General features: G+C 53.5%; 6 protein-coding genes across 6 annotated transcripts; 3 read left to right on the top strand and 3 right to left on the bottom strand.

Annotated features, from left to right (window-relative positions):
* Positions 1 to 68: 68 nt before the first annotated feature.
* Positions 69 to 665, bottom strand: GCG54_00004222 (Cytochrome c oxidase assembly protein COX19; the record flags this gene model as incomplete). The annotated part of the gene is made up of 4 exons (XM_045404276.1): positions 69 to 219; positions 295 to 409; positions 498 to 532; positions 613 to 665. The coding sequence occupies 4 exons, from the start codon at positions 663 to 665 to the stop codon at positions 69 to 71; spliced, it is 354 nt and encodes a 117-aa protein (XP_045264111.1).
* A 1,205-nt stretch (positions 666 to 1,870) lies between these two features.
* On the top strand, positions 1,871 to 4,507 carry GCG54_00004221 (Dynamin-related protein DNM1; the record flags this gene model as incomplete). The annotated part of the gene is made up of 4 exons (XM_045404275.1): positions 1,871 to 1,969; positions 2,039 to 2,425; positions 2,489 to 4,126; positions 4,193 to 4,507. 4 exons carry the CDS (start codon positions 1,871 to 1,873, stop codon positions 4,505 to 4,507), a joined length of 2,439 nt encoding a protein of 812 aa, XP_045264110.1.
* A 470-nt stretch (positions 4,508 to 4,977) lies between these two features.
* Positions 4,978 to 9,221, bottom strand: GCG54_00004220 (uncharacterized protein; the record flags this gene model as incomplete). The annotated part of the gene is made up of 2 exons (XM_045404274.1): positions 4,978 to 8,418; positions 8,451 to 9,221. 2 exons carry the CDS (start codon positions 9,219 to 9,221, stop codon positions 4,978 to 4,980), a joined length of 4,212 nt encoding a protein of 1,403 aa, XP_045264109.1.
* A 1,495-nt stretch (positions 9,222 to 10,716) lies between these two features.
* GCG54_00004219 (Serine/arginine repetitive matrix protein 1) lies at positions 10,717 to 11,962 on the bottom strand (the record flags this gene model as incomplete). Its single annotated transcript, XM_045404273.1, has 7 exons — positions 10,717 to 10,824; positions 10,892 to 11,046; positions 11,110 to 11,265; positions 11,324 to 11,435; positions 11,494 to 11,658; positions 11,707 to 11,797; positions 11,859 to 11,962. 7 exons carry the CDS (start codon positions 11,960 to 11,962, stop codon positions 10,717 to 10,719), a joined length of 891 nt encoding a protein of 296 aa, XP_045264108.1.
* A 668-nt stretch (positions 11,963 to 12,630) lies between these two features.
* GCG54_00004218 (26S proteasome non-ATPase regulatory subunit 9) lies at positions 12,631 to 13,531 on the top strand (the record flags this gene model as incomplete). Its single annotated transcript, XM_045404272.1, has 4 exons — positions 12,631 to 12,801; positions 12,871 to 12,943; positions 13,004 to 13,319; positions 13,375 to 13,531. The coding sequence occupies 4 exons, from the start codon at positions 12,631 to 12,633 to the stop codon at positions 13,529 to 13,531; spliced, it is 717 nt and encodes a 238-aa protein (XP_045264107.1).
* A 1,142-nt stretch (positions 13,532 to 14,673) lies between these two features.
* GCG54_00004217 (GTP-binding nuclear protein GSP1/Ran) lies at positions 14,674 to 15,677 on the top strand (the record flags this gene model as incomplete). The annotated part of the gene is made up of 5 exons (XM_045404271.1): positions 14,674 to 14,739; positions 14,873 to 14,965; positions 15,044 to 15,197; positions 15,284 to 15,489; positions 15,543 to 15,677. The coding sequence occupies 5 exons, from the start codon at positions 14,674 to 14,676 to the stop codon at positions 15,675 to 15,677; spliced, it is 654 nt and encodes a 217-aa protein (XP_045264106.1).
* Positions 15,678 to 16,126: the final 449 nt, after the last annotated feature.

Below are 16,126 nucleotides of genomic sequence, written 5' to 3'. Positions count from 1 at the left end.
TGTATTGCTGCGTTGGATGCTTGTGTCCAGGTACCCAACGAAGAGTTCAATCAGCGAAAGACAGCTTGTCACCACCTTAACTCGCCAGGGCGCGCATCTTCATCTTTATCTTGGCTGTTTTTTCCCGACGCTTGTTTCCGCACCAGCCCGCCCTTGCTGTCCGACATTTGATCGTTGCCGAAGCCTAAATTCTCGAAGTCGTCTTTGGCCATAAGATTCCTGCGGAGCCACCGACAAAGTCAACATGGTTGTTTACGATCTTATGGACATGACGAATCCATGTCGATATCTTACCTATCCATACGACAAGCCAGGTAAGACTTGGCAAGATCGCGACACTGAGCGTCATTGACGCCGCGGACTTTCTTGATGCACTCGAGGTAGTTTGAAATGACATGCTTGCATTCACCTGATGGGCGTCAGGATAGTACCGCACAGCAACTTGAGAGTTCCCGGCTAGAGAGCATTGTGATTGACCGCGACCTGACTTGACTTACCATCGTGGTCCAGAGGAAAACTCCCACGCTGTGGACTGCGAGCAACATCCACGGTCAGTTAAGTAAGTTACCATTTGAAAGCAAAAGGAACCAGAACGCAGCTGTCTGCACGCACGGGATTGGTTTGGCATTTGCCTGGCGGGCCCCAGGGCCACCGAGTTGACTCATGGTCTCTGCTTCCTGTTGTTGTTCCTTCTTGTTTGGGAACCGAATTGTTGGTTATCGCTGTTTTGCTTGCCGAAGTTGTGAGGTGTTAGAAGATCTTTGGACTGGAGCCGTTTTAAGCCTGACTTGACAGACCCAAAAACGCGCCACGCCACCTGCTTACACGGAACGACTGGGAGCACTAGGTCTGCATAAAAGAGACGTTGGGCATCCTTTCGACATGTAAGGCAATCTATTGGGTAAAACACTTTACAAACTAGTGACATCGTAGACACATAAGACCTCAGGTCGGTCGGCTTCCTTCCATTCCATCGATCTATTGTGTGCTTCGGTCGGGAATATCTGCATTGCCGATGCTGCCACCTGAGATGAGCCCCCGCGGGGTGGCCCAGGTTTGCAGGTCCTGGAGGCGTCCCATCAAGACCTCAGATCCCTTAGAGGACAAAGCTGAGCTAAGCATCGAGCAAATGTATGGATACCTCAGGAACCAGAGGCACTTGGCACCTGAGGCTCATCGCTTGCACATCCAGTGAAAATGCTGTCATTCTTCACCCGACCTCAACGTAAGGTGCCTTAACAGAGCAGGGTACGTACCGTGAACTGGGCAGTCTGTGTAGTGGGCGTGGACCTCTGCAACCCCTAAGCCCCCAAGGTATCCATAGCCAGCAAACGCCAGCATTACGGCCCTTGCACCAACTTTCTCTGAGAAGGCGGCTTGTGGACCGCATGAATTCTTGAAATTGGACGACGCGAGCAACATCGGCTCTATCATATCGAACGAGTCCTCCCTGATTCATCCAGACCCAAGGGTTACCGTGCCGCTCCCTGAGCTTCCTTTTCTTTTTTCTTTTTCTTCGCTCTCTGTTTCTGGGAACCCATCGACAGTCGGAGGCAATCGACGCATTCAGTCTTCGACCAGAAGACGCTTGCTCCCTTCGTCTGCGTTGCGTTGCGTTGCGTCGTGTGTTTTGGTGCGGTGCGGTGCGGTGCGGTGCTCTGGTTTCTCTGCCTCGCCCAGCTCCTGCGCTGCTCCGTCTTGCTCTGCACGGCTCTGCAACCCCTTCGGTCTTGCATAGGGTAGCTTCGACCTCGTCCGTCAGAAGCTGTGTCTACTGCAGTTTTGAACGAAAAACCCCCAAAAGGCACATTGACGATTTCGCCTCGCTTCCACCCAAGTGAATATCGCCCACAACTTTCGGCCCAGCACCATGGCGTCCCTCGGAGACGACCTCCTCACGACCGTCAACAAGTTGCAAGACTTGGTCTTCAATACTATCGGGAGCGACTCGCTCGATCTGCCACAAATTGTACGTCATTCTGTCCTCGAACCCACCTACTACAAGCCCTCTCACTTACGTGCCTTTCCCCCCAAATAGGTTGTTGTAGGCTCTCAGTCCGCTGGGAAATCATCCGTACTAGAGAACATTGTCGGCCGTGATTTCTTGCCGCGCGGAAGTGGCATCGTCACCAGACGACCCTTGATCTTGCAACTGATCAATGTTCCCGAAGACGAAAACGCTGCGGATCCTCTGCAAGACCCGTACCGGTCCCCCGATGTTGCCCGGCGATCCGAATGGGCCGAATTCCATCATATTCCCAACCGCCGTTTCACCGATTTTTCCGACGTGAAGCGCGAGATCGAGAACGAAACGTCCCGTGTGGCTGGCAATAATAAGGGCATCAACCGGCAGCCTATCAATCTCAAGATTTACTCTCCGCATGTCCTCAACTTGACTCTCGTCGACCTACCAGGACTCACAAAGGTACTACCTACTTCTTCCTAAAGCGTACTCCGTCTACACCGTCGTTCTGACGTTATCCGACAGGTTCCCATCGGTGATCAACCCACGGACATCGAGAAGCAGACGCGCAATCTCATCTCAGAATACATTGCCAAGCCGAACAGTATCATTCTCGCCGTCTCCCCCGCGAATGTTGACATCGTCAACTCGGAAGCTCTGAAGCTTGCTCGGCATGTTGATCCTCTGGGAAGGAGGACCATTGGTGTACTCACCAAGGTTGACCTCATGGACCATGGCACAAATGCGTTGGATATCTTGTCCGGCAGAGTCTATCCCCTAAAGCTGGGCTTCATCGGTGTTGTGAACCGTTCGCAGCAAGACATCCAGGGGAACAAACCTATGGAAGAGGCTCTCAAGGCCGAGTCGGACTTCTTCCGCCATCATCCGGCGTACCGCAACATTGCCAGTCGCTGCGGAACTCACTATCTGGCCAAAACGTTGAACACCACTCTCATGGCTCATATTCGCGAGCGCATGCCTGATATCAAAGCGCGACTCAACACCCTGATGGGTCAGACGCAACAGGAATTAGCGAGCTATGGCGACATGCATTTCAGCGGCAAAGAGCACCGCGGGTCCCTCATTCTGCAACAGATGACACGATTCGCTACGTCATTCATCTCATCCATTGACGGTACCTCGACCGAAATTTCCACCAAGGAGCTGTGTGGTGGCGCCCGCATTTACTACATCTTCAATTCGGTTTTTGGCATGTCTCTCGAGTCCATCGACCCAACGTCCAACCTCTCAGCTTTGGATATCCGCACGGCTATCCGCAACTCCACCGGCCCTCGTCCCAGCTTGTTTGTGCCGGAAATGGCATTTGACCTGCTCGTGAAGCCACAAATCAAGCTTCTTGAAATTCCCAGCCAGAGATGTGTCGAGCTCGTCTACGAGGAGCTAATCAAGATATGCCACACATGCGGTTCAACTGAGCTTTCTCGCTTTCCTCGGTTGCAAGCAAAGCTGATCGAGGTTGTTTCCGATCTGCTGCGCGAGCGCCTGGGGCCTACATCATCATATGTAGAATCCCTCATTTCGATCCAACGCGCTTACATCAACACGAACCATCCCAACTTTCTGGGAGCCGCCGCAGCTATGAGTAACGTTGTCAGCAACAAGCAGGAGAGAGAACGGAAACGCCTCATCCAGGAGGAGAGAGAACGGCGGGAGAAGAGGAGGTTGAAGGAGCTTGGCAGCAACGGTGTTGAGGCACCAGATGACGAGGAGGCCAACGCCACTGCCCCCGAGAAGGCCGATTCGGCATCTCTCCGGAAGCAGGCCAGCAAGGGAGCACGCAGTCTATCCCCAGGTGTACGGGAGAATGGCGCTACTGGGCTGAATGCGGCATTGAATGGAGCAAGATCGGGATCTCCCTCCAGATTTAACGGACAAGGCCTTGGTGGTGCTCGCGACTCGTTCCTAACCTACTTCTTTGGCAAAGACGGTGCTTCGCCCATCGGGACACCCCAGGGCATGTCTCCCACGCCGAACTCCTCCATCGCCCGCCATGTAAGCCAGACTTCTGAGCCCACATTCTCACAAAGCATCCGCCGGACCGAAGAAAAGGTGGCTTTGCGGACCCCCACCCAGCCCCCGGTCCGGGAAGATGAGCTGGATTTCGCCAACTCAAGCCGATCTGTGGACTTTGGAGCGCCATTCGTAAGTTGTCTTGGCAACAACACATCAAGCCCCTTAATGTATTCCGTATACTTACATCCACTCCAGGGCGCGACAGGTGGCGAGCCAGCCATGACGGAGAGGGAAGCCATGGAGACGGAGCTTATCCGAGCACTCATTTCCTCGTACTTCAACATCGTGCGTGAGTCGATCGCTGATCAAGTCCCGAAGGCTGTCATGCACCTGCTGGTGAACCACTGCAAGGACGTTGTTCAAAACCGACTTGTCAGCGAACTTTACAAGGAGGTCCTTTTCGAAGAGCTGTTGTACGAAGACGACGGTGTCAAGAAGGAGCGTGAGAAGTGTGAGAAGCTGCTCCAGACATACCGGGAGGCAGCGAAGATCATTGGCGAAGTGTTATAGATATGTGTTGGAACAGAAACAGATTCCGGCGAACCATGCGCCTCTTGTATACACTAGTCCTGTCAACTCTTCTTATTTTCGGTATCCGCGAAATGGGCACGACGAGGACCTGGGTTGGGTCCCTGGCGTTTCCACGGACACGGTCAGGAATGCTGTGAGGATTGACACCATTGCACACGGTTGGGTCATCTGTCCCACAGCGTTGCTAAAAGCGGTGTGTGCCTCTGCCGTGCCTGAAAATCGAATACGTGTGTAATACAAGGGCCTCAGCCTTAAACGTCTCAGTTCAGTGCACCTTGTATGTGGTCCTGCGCTCGAATTATGTGTCTAGATTTCTAGACTCACTTAGACGTGCGTCTACACAGGCAGGGCCCTAGCGACCAGCAAAGCAGCAATCTATCTATTGATTAGGCCTCTAAATAAGTGAAACCCCGATCAATCCCTTGCTTACCCTACCAAGCAGCTTTTGCTCAGTATCCGACATGGCGACCGCCACCACGGTGAGAAACTGGAGCCGGGTTCCTGGGATCGTATTCTTCGTAATGAGAGATATCCTGTGGTGCTTGCCTTGGGGGTGCCCGAGATCGTCGCATTTGAACTAGTGACGGTTGCACAGTCAACGCGACCTCTTGGAGCGGAGTGTGGTCTGATCTGCGTCGAGCTGTCGAGTGTATTTCCCGGTCCCTGCCTGCTGAATGGTCTTCTCTGTGCGATGCATACCTGGCCGGCCGCCTGATCACATATTCTCCCTCTGCATCCCTCACATGGACTATTTCGTAAGCTTCTTCGTACGAGACTTCGTAGGGCGTTGGCGGTGCTTCGCGGGTATAAAAGCTTCCAGTACTCTGCCGGGCGCCAACATGGCCCGACAAGTCCGGCCCCGTTGGCGTTCGTTGTGGGCACGTTGCCCTATAAGGATCATCGTGAAATCGGTCCACAGGCAAATCATTTGATGCAGAGTAGCGGTGCTTTTCTCCACGTAGGGCTGGATGGCGAGGAGGTGTCCGGCTTTCCATCACTTGATAGTGCTCGCTATTCGAGACCGAGTCAATCTCGTGTGTTGGTCCTTCCCAGACCTCACCACGCACTCTGCTTAGTGGTTGATATGCTTGGTACCGCACGGGCTCGTCGCGCTCTCGGGCTAGGTGTGACTCCAGAGCAGCAGTTAAATTGAAGTCATCAGGCTCGTTTGACTGCTGCGTGGTCGAACAGGCGGACCTTCCCTCCACAAGCGCCACCCCATCTGATTGGGTCACTGAGTCTTGCTGGAGCAAACCATAAGGCCTAAGTGACTCTGCCCGGTCGAATCTGGCGTAGAATCCTGAGTGGTCCTTCGAGCCGCGCCTCGGATAAGAATCGGTATGCAGCTCAGCCAAGTAAAGGCTGGATTTACGAGACTGCCCACGAGACTGCCCACGAGAACTGCCATCTCCCGACAGATTCGAACGCCGTTCCGGATGTGAAGTACTCTGTCCAGGGTTCAACTTGTAGGCTGGGCCAATTTGCTGCATAGCGCTGATATTCCCATGTGACTCAGCATGGGAGCTGCGAGATGCCGCCACTATCACGTCGTCCTCGAGTCGTTCCCTCCAGATCTGCGTATCGCAGTGCTGTCGAATATCTTCGGGTTCTTCCCGGTCCGGCTCTCGCAACTCGTCACCAGATCCGTCAGCTCGGGGCCATGGGCGAACAGGTTCTCTTGTATGATCAAATACCCAGGGGACAGCTTCGTACATTAGATTGAACTTATGACCGCCAGTCCCAAGAGTCGCCTTGATAGCACCTAGCCCAGGCATTTCTGGTAGCAACAGCATGTCTTGCGTCCAGTCCATATCCATTCGGCCTTGGGGTTCGGCATGTTGAAAGCCGAGATGGAGACTCTCGAAGTGATTGACGAGCTGAGGCAGAGAAAAGGTCTTTCTCTCCGTGAGGACGTGCGGAGCAGGAGCATTGCCTAAACCCAGTGTGCAAGCTCGGCACATTAAGCCATTCACGTTCCGGACGGGACGCATACCTTTGTGGTTCGAAAGACCGTCGTTGAACATTTGAAGACTTGGCGTTTCTGAGAAAGCCAATCGGAAGCGTTTCACTACGTGGTAAAATGCAACGCAGACCTTCAAAGGCCCTGGTATGTCCTTGATGCTGGAGAGCGTGTTCCAAACACCTCTTGCGTTACGCACGAGATTCTCGAGCTGAGCGTGATATGTCGGCTGGTACAGGCTGCTTTGGGACACGTGGTATTGTGGCTGTGCACCGGGGTAAAAATCAGCTGCATTGTTTGCACTATACTGATTTGTTGTAAGGTAAGGCGGCGCCATCATAATTGGAGGGAACTCCGGCGGCGGGCCATGATCGTATAGCCCATGTCCTGGAGGCGCAGGTGGGTGCGATGCTGATACGCCTGCAACGAACGCTGGAGGGCCGTAAATGCCGGAATCGAGGACACCAACTCCGTGATATGATGGAGATGGACCGTACGACACAGCACGTTGTGGGGGAGGGCCTGCTTGCGCCACAGCCCCAGCTGAGAAGGGGTATTGTATCGGAGCGGGATTGCCTCCGTTCGCAAAGAAGGCTTCGTGTCCTTGATGTGACGACGGACCAGAAGCTCCTTGTTGCTGGGGCCCATTCGATGGATTGTGGCGCGGTTTCTTCGACGTTCGAGGAAGGGTACTAAATGGCGACTCTGGTGGCCACTCCGCCCTCCAATGAACGACGACATTACCAAGACTCAAAGCTTTGGTATGCTTCGCCGCGTAGTGCTGTATGACACCCTCGAAGCCGTAATATCTATTACTGTCACAACCGTTGCACAAAAACAACTCCTTGCGATGAGACTCGGTGTGGGCCTTGATTTTCACATCAAACACCCATTTCATGTTTTCGAGAGTTAGCTTTTGTGTGAAGGGTCCCTGTGGGGGGTCGGCCGGTGGTTGTCGGCCATTTGCAATGGCATCTGCGGCGTTCTTTGCCACGTCTGAGTAGAATCTGGCCCGCACAGAGACCAGGACATCAGCTGCAAATCGCGGGCTATTGTCCCTGTTGACTTTACGGCCTTTGGCCCAATTGCTCCGAATCGTCTCGTCGGCATACTTGGCTATGCTCGCACGTACCGGGCCTTGAATGTCGTCCCAGTCCTTATCCGAAACTTCCACTGGTGCGGGCTCGGCTGCTTCAAAAACTGGCCTTTGAATATTTGCGAGTTTCTTCTTATTTTCCTCCTGCTCAGCTTCAGCGCGCTGGGCAAGCAATCGCGGCTGGAGGAGACGCCAAGCATCGTCATCGAGCGTTGCGGTGATCTGAATCGCTGCCTGAAATGAGGGAATGTGCACGAGAACGTTCGGCGGCAATGGTGGATCAATCAACATAGCCCGCCGCTCAATCTCGATCCGTCGCAAGGCTTTTCGCGCGGCAGCCTCTTCTCGAGTCCTCTCTTGGCGACCTTGAGATACTGTCTGCGGTGCATTCGCTATCATGTTTGACCGGCTCGAGGTGTCGGGAGGCACGGTGGCTTCAAGCTCATTGTGTGGAACTTGGATCTCGAAGCGCTGTTCCTCCGCGATGATCGTTGAAGCTGACGAAGCAGGCTGCCGCATATGCAACAAGCCTCCAGTGAGAGCCCATTTCTCCCATCGCGAGGCGTCTAGCCTGGCATCTTTCCCTCGGGCTTCCAAACCCTTGAGCCATTCCTCGACTGCCGCGGCACCTAGATCTTGTGCCCGTTGAAGCTCGGCCTTAGCTGTCTCAATGTGCGGGGCCCAAAAGACCTTTGTCGTTTGTGGCATTTCTTCATTGGATTCGACCGACAGAGTGCTCGGCGAGACCACGTGAAGCTCATTCGTAACAAATACGAAAGGAAGGGCAGGGATGAGTGACGAGGGTGTGGTTGATGAGAGCAACAGATCAATTTCCTAGAGGCCGGTTAATTCAAGCCCAACAGGACGTACAGAATAGAACTCGCCTTGACGGAATCTTTCAGTAGGCACTGGCCGCAGCAGACAGTGCCAAAAGCAAACACAGTCGCCAACCCGTCAGCCCCTGGCCCTTGCCGACAGGAAGTGGTTTTGTCTTGCTTATGAGGTTCCTTGACCGTTGCGCACCGTTCACAGACTACGGAGCAACACAAGCGCCACATATCGAGCTCGGTCTTGTCTTGTAAGGGTGCCGGCATCCTGGGGCAGAAGAGCCTCCGAGACGATTGCCAGATGATGTCAGGCGTGATAGGTTTGCAACAACCTGTAACCGTCTCATGAATTTGCTGCTCGCTGATTGACGATCGCGGATCGAGACACATATTGAATAACCTGCTCGTTTGTAATAAGTTGCCTAAGTCTTTAGGATGCACTAAGGTGAAGATATGTTGCCAAACTGTAGATGGAAGGACGTAACCCTTCTGACGTAATGGCTTTTCCCCAAAGCCACGCCTGGGTTTCTTGAAATTGGCTTGACCGCTTTGATGATCCCCGATATCAAAAGAACTGTGAACAGACTTGCGTTTGTGCATCTGGGCCGAAGCATCTCGCAAGCCGGATTTCAGTTGCCCAGGAGCGCCGGTACCATCCGGCATCATGTCAACGGGAGCAGATGACTTCCCGAGGTTCGAATCGCGCTTGAGCAGCGTACTCCTCTCGCCTTCGGCAGAGACATCGAGCAATGGCGATGTCTTCAAACAGTGGCTTGTGCTGCTACAGCTCTCAGGCCATGGTAAGCTCATGGTTTCCCTTTGTTGAGGATGAAACTGTGGGCTGAGCTAAAGACAAGCCAACAGAGATGAATTATGTTGCCAATAGGAAAACGGCAACAGTGATCGTGGGAGGATAGTAGGAGTTGAGGAGAAGAGTAGGGCCAGGGTTTAGGGCGAACAAAGAGGTCAGAGCATGAACACTTGTCAAAGTCTTGATGATTACCATGTGCAACAAGCACAGAGTCTCATAACTCGGATGGCACACCTCTTCGTTCTAGCCGCTATACCTTGAGTATGGCTTTGGGCAGTGCTCGCTCAGCCCTTACAGCTAGCTGTAAGGATAGAGGCGACGGATGTAGAAGAGAAAGACAGGAATCAGTCAGTCACGTGTCGATCGTGATCCGACATGCTATTTGACGAACGAAAGTGGCGGAATTGCAGCTTCGACGCGCTCAAGGCCTCGTTCCGGGCACTGCCGGCAGAAGCTGTTGTACGGAAAGAGCTCGGGTCAAAACCCAAATCGTGAGTATGACGAGCGTGCCGCGTGAAGTCAATCTCCCCTCTTCACCGTTTGACCGAACGGACGTATCGAATCGTGTCCGATGAGGGGGTGCGGCGAAGGAGTTGTCGCGAGGCTGAGATGATGGTGCTATTATCGTGCTGGAATTTGCTTTTTCGGCACGCTTGTCCAACCTTACCTAGAGGTACCCAGTGTTGTACTGGGGAGTGGGGATGAAAAATATCACACTGTACAGCGGGAGCAATTACCTAAGGCAGGCACTTGGGCGCTAATGTAACGTGCCTGTGCGCAACTCTTAAAGGGAAGGTGCGAATACCGACGGGACTGTGGTCATTGGCACCTCAATTACACATGTCCACTCGGACTGGCCTTCCACGAAGCAGGTAATCAAGCTCGAATCCACGCCGTCTCTTACAGAGACTTTTCGCATGTAATATCAAGCCTTTCGAGAAGGTCACTGAACATGAGTGCGTCGTTAAATATGTGTGCGCCTCGTTTCACTTTTCATTAGGAATAACAATCATGGATGTCATTTATCACTTGCTATGGGGTTGCGCTATCCATTCAGCCAGCAATGTAGAATGGCAAGCTGCATGCCGATTATTGGCGAACGTACCGGATCAGGCGCTGCACGATGTCGGTCTTCCATATAGTCAGTGACTTCCGGCAAGCAATCGTTACTGCTGGTATCGTCCGGCCGGCAAATCCTTGTAGACGGTTAGCGTTAGGCTTGCCGGGAGGTCTATTGTTCGAGGTTCTCATCTGTGTTCCCGCCATCCTCAGAGGCCTGAACTCAGAGCCTCCTACGTGGAACCATGTCCAGACCTCGATGACGCCGATGATGTACTCCGACGCTTGGCCCCAGCTGGTTCGTCTCCCCGACGTCTTCTTTCTTGTTGCCCATCGTGGTCTGATTTGATGCCGCCCTTGTCACTATCCGGCAGACCAGAAGCACTGCTGCTGCGACGTGTTCGACGCCCTGGTATGCGATTCTCAGCATGATTGCTATATGACTGGCGTCTGGGGCTGCGACTTCGGGATCTCGATCTTCGCGATGACGCACTGCTCGAGGATCTGCTCCGGGATCTCCTGTCGATTCCTGGTGATCTGCTTCTAGATGAGGAGTACCTGCGACGCTTGGTGACTGGTCGCCTGTTGGGTGAAGGCGAAGCGGTCGAACGGCTTCTGGAAGGGCTACGCTTCCGTCGCGTATCACGGTGCCCGGGCGCTGTTCGTCTAGGGGATCTGGACCGCTGCTTGGAAGGCCGTCCGACAGAGGAACTGCGATCTCGCCGAGAACCTCGAGGCGGGGGAGACGGAGAACCACGACTGGGGCTGCGCTTGCGTTCACCACTCGTGCTCCGAGACGTAGCCCGCGAGGATGCTGACGCTACTGACGGCGAACGGCGACGACCGGGTCGTCTCCCCACCGCGACTCGGTCTCTCGGAACATAGCTATCACGCTGACTGCCACGAAAAGAACCTCTTTCCCTCTGTTCGCGATATCTCTGGGCCGGGGACCGTGATCTGTTTTCGCCAAATCGTCCGCCATGCCTGCCTCGCTGGTCGTAGTCCCTGTCTCCGCGACGGCCACGCCAAGTGTCGCCGCGACCGCGTCCACGGTCCCCACGGTCGCGTTCCCTCAGTCGACTGATTTCTTGTTCCCGTCTTTCTGCGTCTTCGCGTCGGCGGCGAGATTCGTCCGCGGCTCGATCTGCCTCAATCTGATTGAGCTATCAGCTGTTGTTTCTGCAGCAATGGGCTGTCGACATATGCACACACCTTCTCTTGGATCAGTTCCAATTTCTTGGCCTCGAGTAGTTCCTTCGGAACCCCTTGGGGGCTGGTTTGGGCACTGAGGCAAAGCTTCCAGAGCTCCTTGCAAAACGGCGCGGTGTCCTTATCCAAAAAGCCGGTGAGCTGTATTTGCAAAGACTTGATGTCAGGCTGTCATTTGTTAGCATAAAGAGGCTACCATGCAGGAGTAAGACTGACAAATCTAGAGCCCTCGATCAAGTTGAAGCAAAGCTCAATGACGACATCGTCCTCACTCCCTAGTATGTCGGATATTTTGCTTGCGATCCACCTGTGAAAAGGAGACGAATTAGCAATTGAACGAGCAGCGAGTTGCAGGCAAAAGGTCCGACTTTTTCATCACCTGAAGGTTGACTTTTTGCATGTCAACCTTTTGGTTGAATTCCGGCGGAAATTTCGTCGACTTCAGCAACTTCGCATCAATGCCAGTTGCCATCTTGGAGGCGAATTGCTCGAATCGGGAGCACAAAGTAGGATAATGACGTAGAAACCGAACGAGTTGGGTCTCTGGCAAGGGAGCTCTCGGAGAGCCAGCAGAATGTAGACGCTGGGTTGGGATATTTGCTGAAGCTAAAGCAACACTGCGACACGGTTTGATTCTTGCTTCAGGTGGGAACGGTCGCGGCACGTCAGGAACCCAGGTAGGTAAGGTAGGTAGTGAAGGTAGGTGCTTGGGGCTATGTTATCTTATCTGAGCCTCCTTAGTCATATACCCAGCGGCTGATGCTGTCATTTCCAAGGTGCATTGTACGGGATACATGCCCATGTTCTGCAGACCGCCTGCCGAATGCTACCTTAGGTTTGCGCATTTAACAAGGCAGGCACGCGAGGTACTGTAACTACCTTAGCTAGGTACTGTGTAACAATGCGGAGGTGTTGCCGTCAGCATCACCACCACCACAATGCACCGCGGGGCAATAGTTTAACAGTACTTACGAATTGATTTAAAGGCGATTCACGTTGTCTTGTGTTCCATCTACACACCTTCTTCCTCAACCTCGTTGCGATAGGACACTAGAGCATACAGACAAGCTGCAGTCGTCGAAGCTATCGAACGACTGTACTACGGCTGGAAATTCGCCGGTGGTATCCCTGCCGAAGACGATGGGATTGCCGCTCAGAATGAATAACATCCACACTCCCACCGTACCCTCGGGACCGACCACCACCGCCGTGAAAAACGGCCACCTCCGCCGCTTGAACTTTGCCGAGTTGCAGAAGAAGAAAGATGACATGGAGGCCGAGCTCAAAGCTCTCGGCGCAGTCCTTGATTCTGTAAATCGGACCCCCTAATCTTGCCTCAGCACCAGCATGAACATGACAGTTGTCTAACCTGTTTTTCAGCATGGTGTTGACATGAGCACTTCTCTCACTACCCGTGACGGTTTTCCAAGAGCGGATATTGACGTCGCCCAAGGTACGCAGTGCACACCAGGTTGCGAAAGTCCTAGTCAACCGGCTGACCGTGGACAAACAGTGCGCACAACCAGAGCCCGCATAATTCACCTCCGCAACGACTACAAAGACCTCATGATCCTGGTGGAGAAGCATCTCCACGAACACTTTGCGATTCTGCAGGAAGATGACGAGACGCAGTCGGCACCAACCAGAGGCGACATTGGCTTGCTGCCCGACCGTGTGCCGTTGGAAACACTACAGGAGCCTTTCGCCAAAGTCAACAGTGTTGTCCCTGGCAGCCCAGCCGGTGAGGCTGGTCTAAAGCCCAATGACGAGATTCGAAATATTGGTTATGTCAGCCATGCGAACCATGACAATCTCAAGAAGGTTGCCGAGTGTGTCCAGGGGAATGAAGGTGTAAGTGAATAACCCACTTGGTCGGGTCTATAGCCGCGGACGTGCCAAACTGACGACTTGCAAGCAACCGGTGCTGGTTCGGGTGTCGAGGCCTGGTTCAGGCACACGGCAAGAACTGCAACTCACATTGACGCCGACACGCAACTGGGGCGGCCGAGGCTTGTTGGGCTGTCATATCATTCCACTGTGAGGATGAGACGCTAGACTGGCACAGAAGCTATCATAATGTGCTGATACGTTCTGCGCTGTAAAGCACGCAATGGTTCAATCGTGACGTCTGACTCACGATAATACAACGAGGTTGTTAGGCTGCAATCATCACCTATACGATGATCGAGCGTTGGCAACTACCCAGGCACGGAGCAAGGCTTGGCTTTTTGCTGCCTCTAGATAATCAACCAATGGGAGTGTTTCTCAAAGCAGCAGGCGGGAATTCGATGTCAGGCTCGCGTTGTCGTGTGTGTATGTGTAAGGAACATCAACGATGCCGTACAAATCCAGATGCCAAGTAAGAGTAAGTATTGCAACACTCTGGGGGACGGACAGCCACACAAGTCGACTGACCAGCGGCGCAACCCGTGATGCAGTAGTCGCGACCCTTCGTCCATCGAGGACCTAGGTACTATGTAGGTACAGCCTAGCAGTGACAGACTAATTAGTGGGACCGGTGAATAAAATTTGTAAATCCACAAGGGGACTAGCGCTAGACCTGCCGGGATGGGAAACTTTCCGAATTTCTTCCATGCCTTTCCTTTACCTGAGTTGCCTGAGAGAAATTGAAGTGCCCTGCTTGCACCTCACTGGATTTGACCGGCGAGACTGCTCTTGCGTGCTACTTAATTACTGGACCACCCTACGTACGTGACCTTCTACCAGGTACCTAAGCAGTTGGGTACGTGCCTAAGGTAGGACGGGAGGTGATTGCACCGATTTTTACAGGGCCTTGACAGGGACCCCGCTATGACGAGGCGGCCATGCACGTGACAGGCGTCTAGCCCAATCGTGCCTACCCGACTCCGTTGGCCTGCCTGACTGAAATTTTCGCTTAAGAAGTACGGCTTCCTTGCAAGCTCCCCGCCATCCTCAAAAACAACCACCCCCCCAAAGTCGATCAGTCGGTGACGATTCCTACACGCCAAACGTCTACAGCCCGTCTACGCTGTCTCTCCACGGTACGAGCCACCCGGGTTCACTCTCTGCGTGGAAACCCACTGCGAAATTCCTTCTCGCCATCGTCTACTTCTTTCTTTTGCGCCGATTGCTAATCCCTCGATCAGCCCCGCTTGTTTACAACAGACTCGCACCGAGCCAACTCATCGAGCGATTGCGAACATGGCTGCCGCTCAGCAAACGCCCACCTTCAAGCTCGTCCTTGTTGGCGATGGTGGTACTGGAAAGGTCAGTTGTGGAAGTTCAGACATCCTGCCTCTTATCGGGCGCGCGTCGCTGCGGCTGCTTCCTCACTACGTCCCCTCGAAATCATACTCGACATCGTAGTTTTTCTGTTGCTGACCATGAAAAATAATACCAGACCACCTTCGTCAAGCGCCACTTGACTGGTGAATTCGAGAAGAAGTACATGGCTACCCTGGGTGTCGAGGTTCACCCTCTGGGTTTCACCACGGTAAGTGCCCCCAATGGGGCGATTTTGCTACGGTCTCGAGTTTGTGACGAATACTGATTTTTTCTCGTCTCGCCTTAGAACTTCGGTCAGATTCAGTTCGACGTCTGGGATACCGCCGGCCAGGAGAAGTTTGGCGGTCTCCGTGATGGATACTACATCAACGGCCAGTGCGGTATCATCATGTTTGATGTCACCTCCCGTATCACCTACAAGAACGTCCCCAACTGGCACCGTACGTCAACCCCTTCACGAGCGATTTCGCCAATTTCTGGAGGGAACCAAACATTGTTGCCAGCATGACTTACCCAATATCCACAGGCGATCTCGTCCGCGTTTGCGAGAACATCCCCATTGTCCTCTGTGGCAACAAGGTCGACGTGAAGGAGCGCAAGGTCAAGGCCAAGACCATCACCTTCCACCGCAAGAAGAACCTCCAGTATTACGATATTTCCGCCAAGTCTAACTACAACTTCGAGAAGCCCTTCCTCTGGCTCGCGCGCAAGCTTGTCGGCAACCCTGCTCTGGTAAGTATAAGCCTGCGCTTGCTCAAGACGCAACGATATTGATGGACCGCTAGGAATTTGTTGCCGCGCCGGCTCTCGCCCCCCCTACCGCCCAGGTTGACGAGAAGCTTCTGGAGCAGTACCGCAAGGAGATGGACGAGGCTGCCAACATGCCCCTGCCCGGTGAGCTTTCGGACGAGGATCTGTAAAGATAGACATGATGTTTGGATCATGATCCGACTGTGGTGGAGCGGCCAACAGGGTATTGTGAACCGGGATTCTTTGGCGCAGACTGGCGATCGCTGGCTATGGCCATGATGGTAGAAGACGGCACGGCCGGTTCATTTGGTAGACTCGGAGAAGGATGGAAGGGCCTTACATTTGCTGCTAGACGGCCAGCATACTTTGAGTAGGTAGTTCGACGCCTTACAAGATGAACACCGATTTCTCACACTCCATACCCAAGGTGTCAGGGGTTGAACCGCTCCTTTCCATTTCTCTATGCGAGCCGTGGCAGACGACGCGATACGAATAATTAGATAGCAACTCATGGTTAGTCGGTGCGCAACTCGATGAGCATGTCAGTTACCAATAACAGTCTCCGGGCGCAAAACTAGTGGTCAAAAACGATGCATATAATGCCGGTATAGTCACTGAC

Source organism: Colletotrichum gloeosporioides (assembly GCF_011800055.1).
Source record: "Colletotrichum gloeosporioides strain Lc1 chromosome Unknown consensus_48, whole genome shotgun sequence".
In the NCBI taxonomy this organism is placed as follows: domain Eukaryota; kingdom Fungi; phylum Ascomycota; class Sordariomycetes; order Glomerellales; family Glomerellaceae; genus Colletotrichum; species Colletotrichum gloeosporioides.
This window is presented reverse-complemented; position numbering and strand designations above follow the sequence as displayed.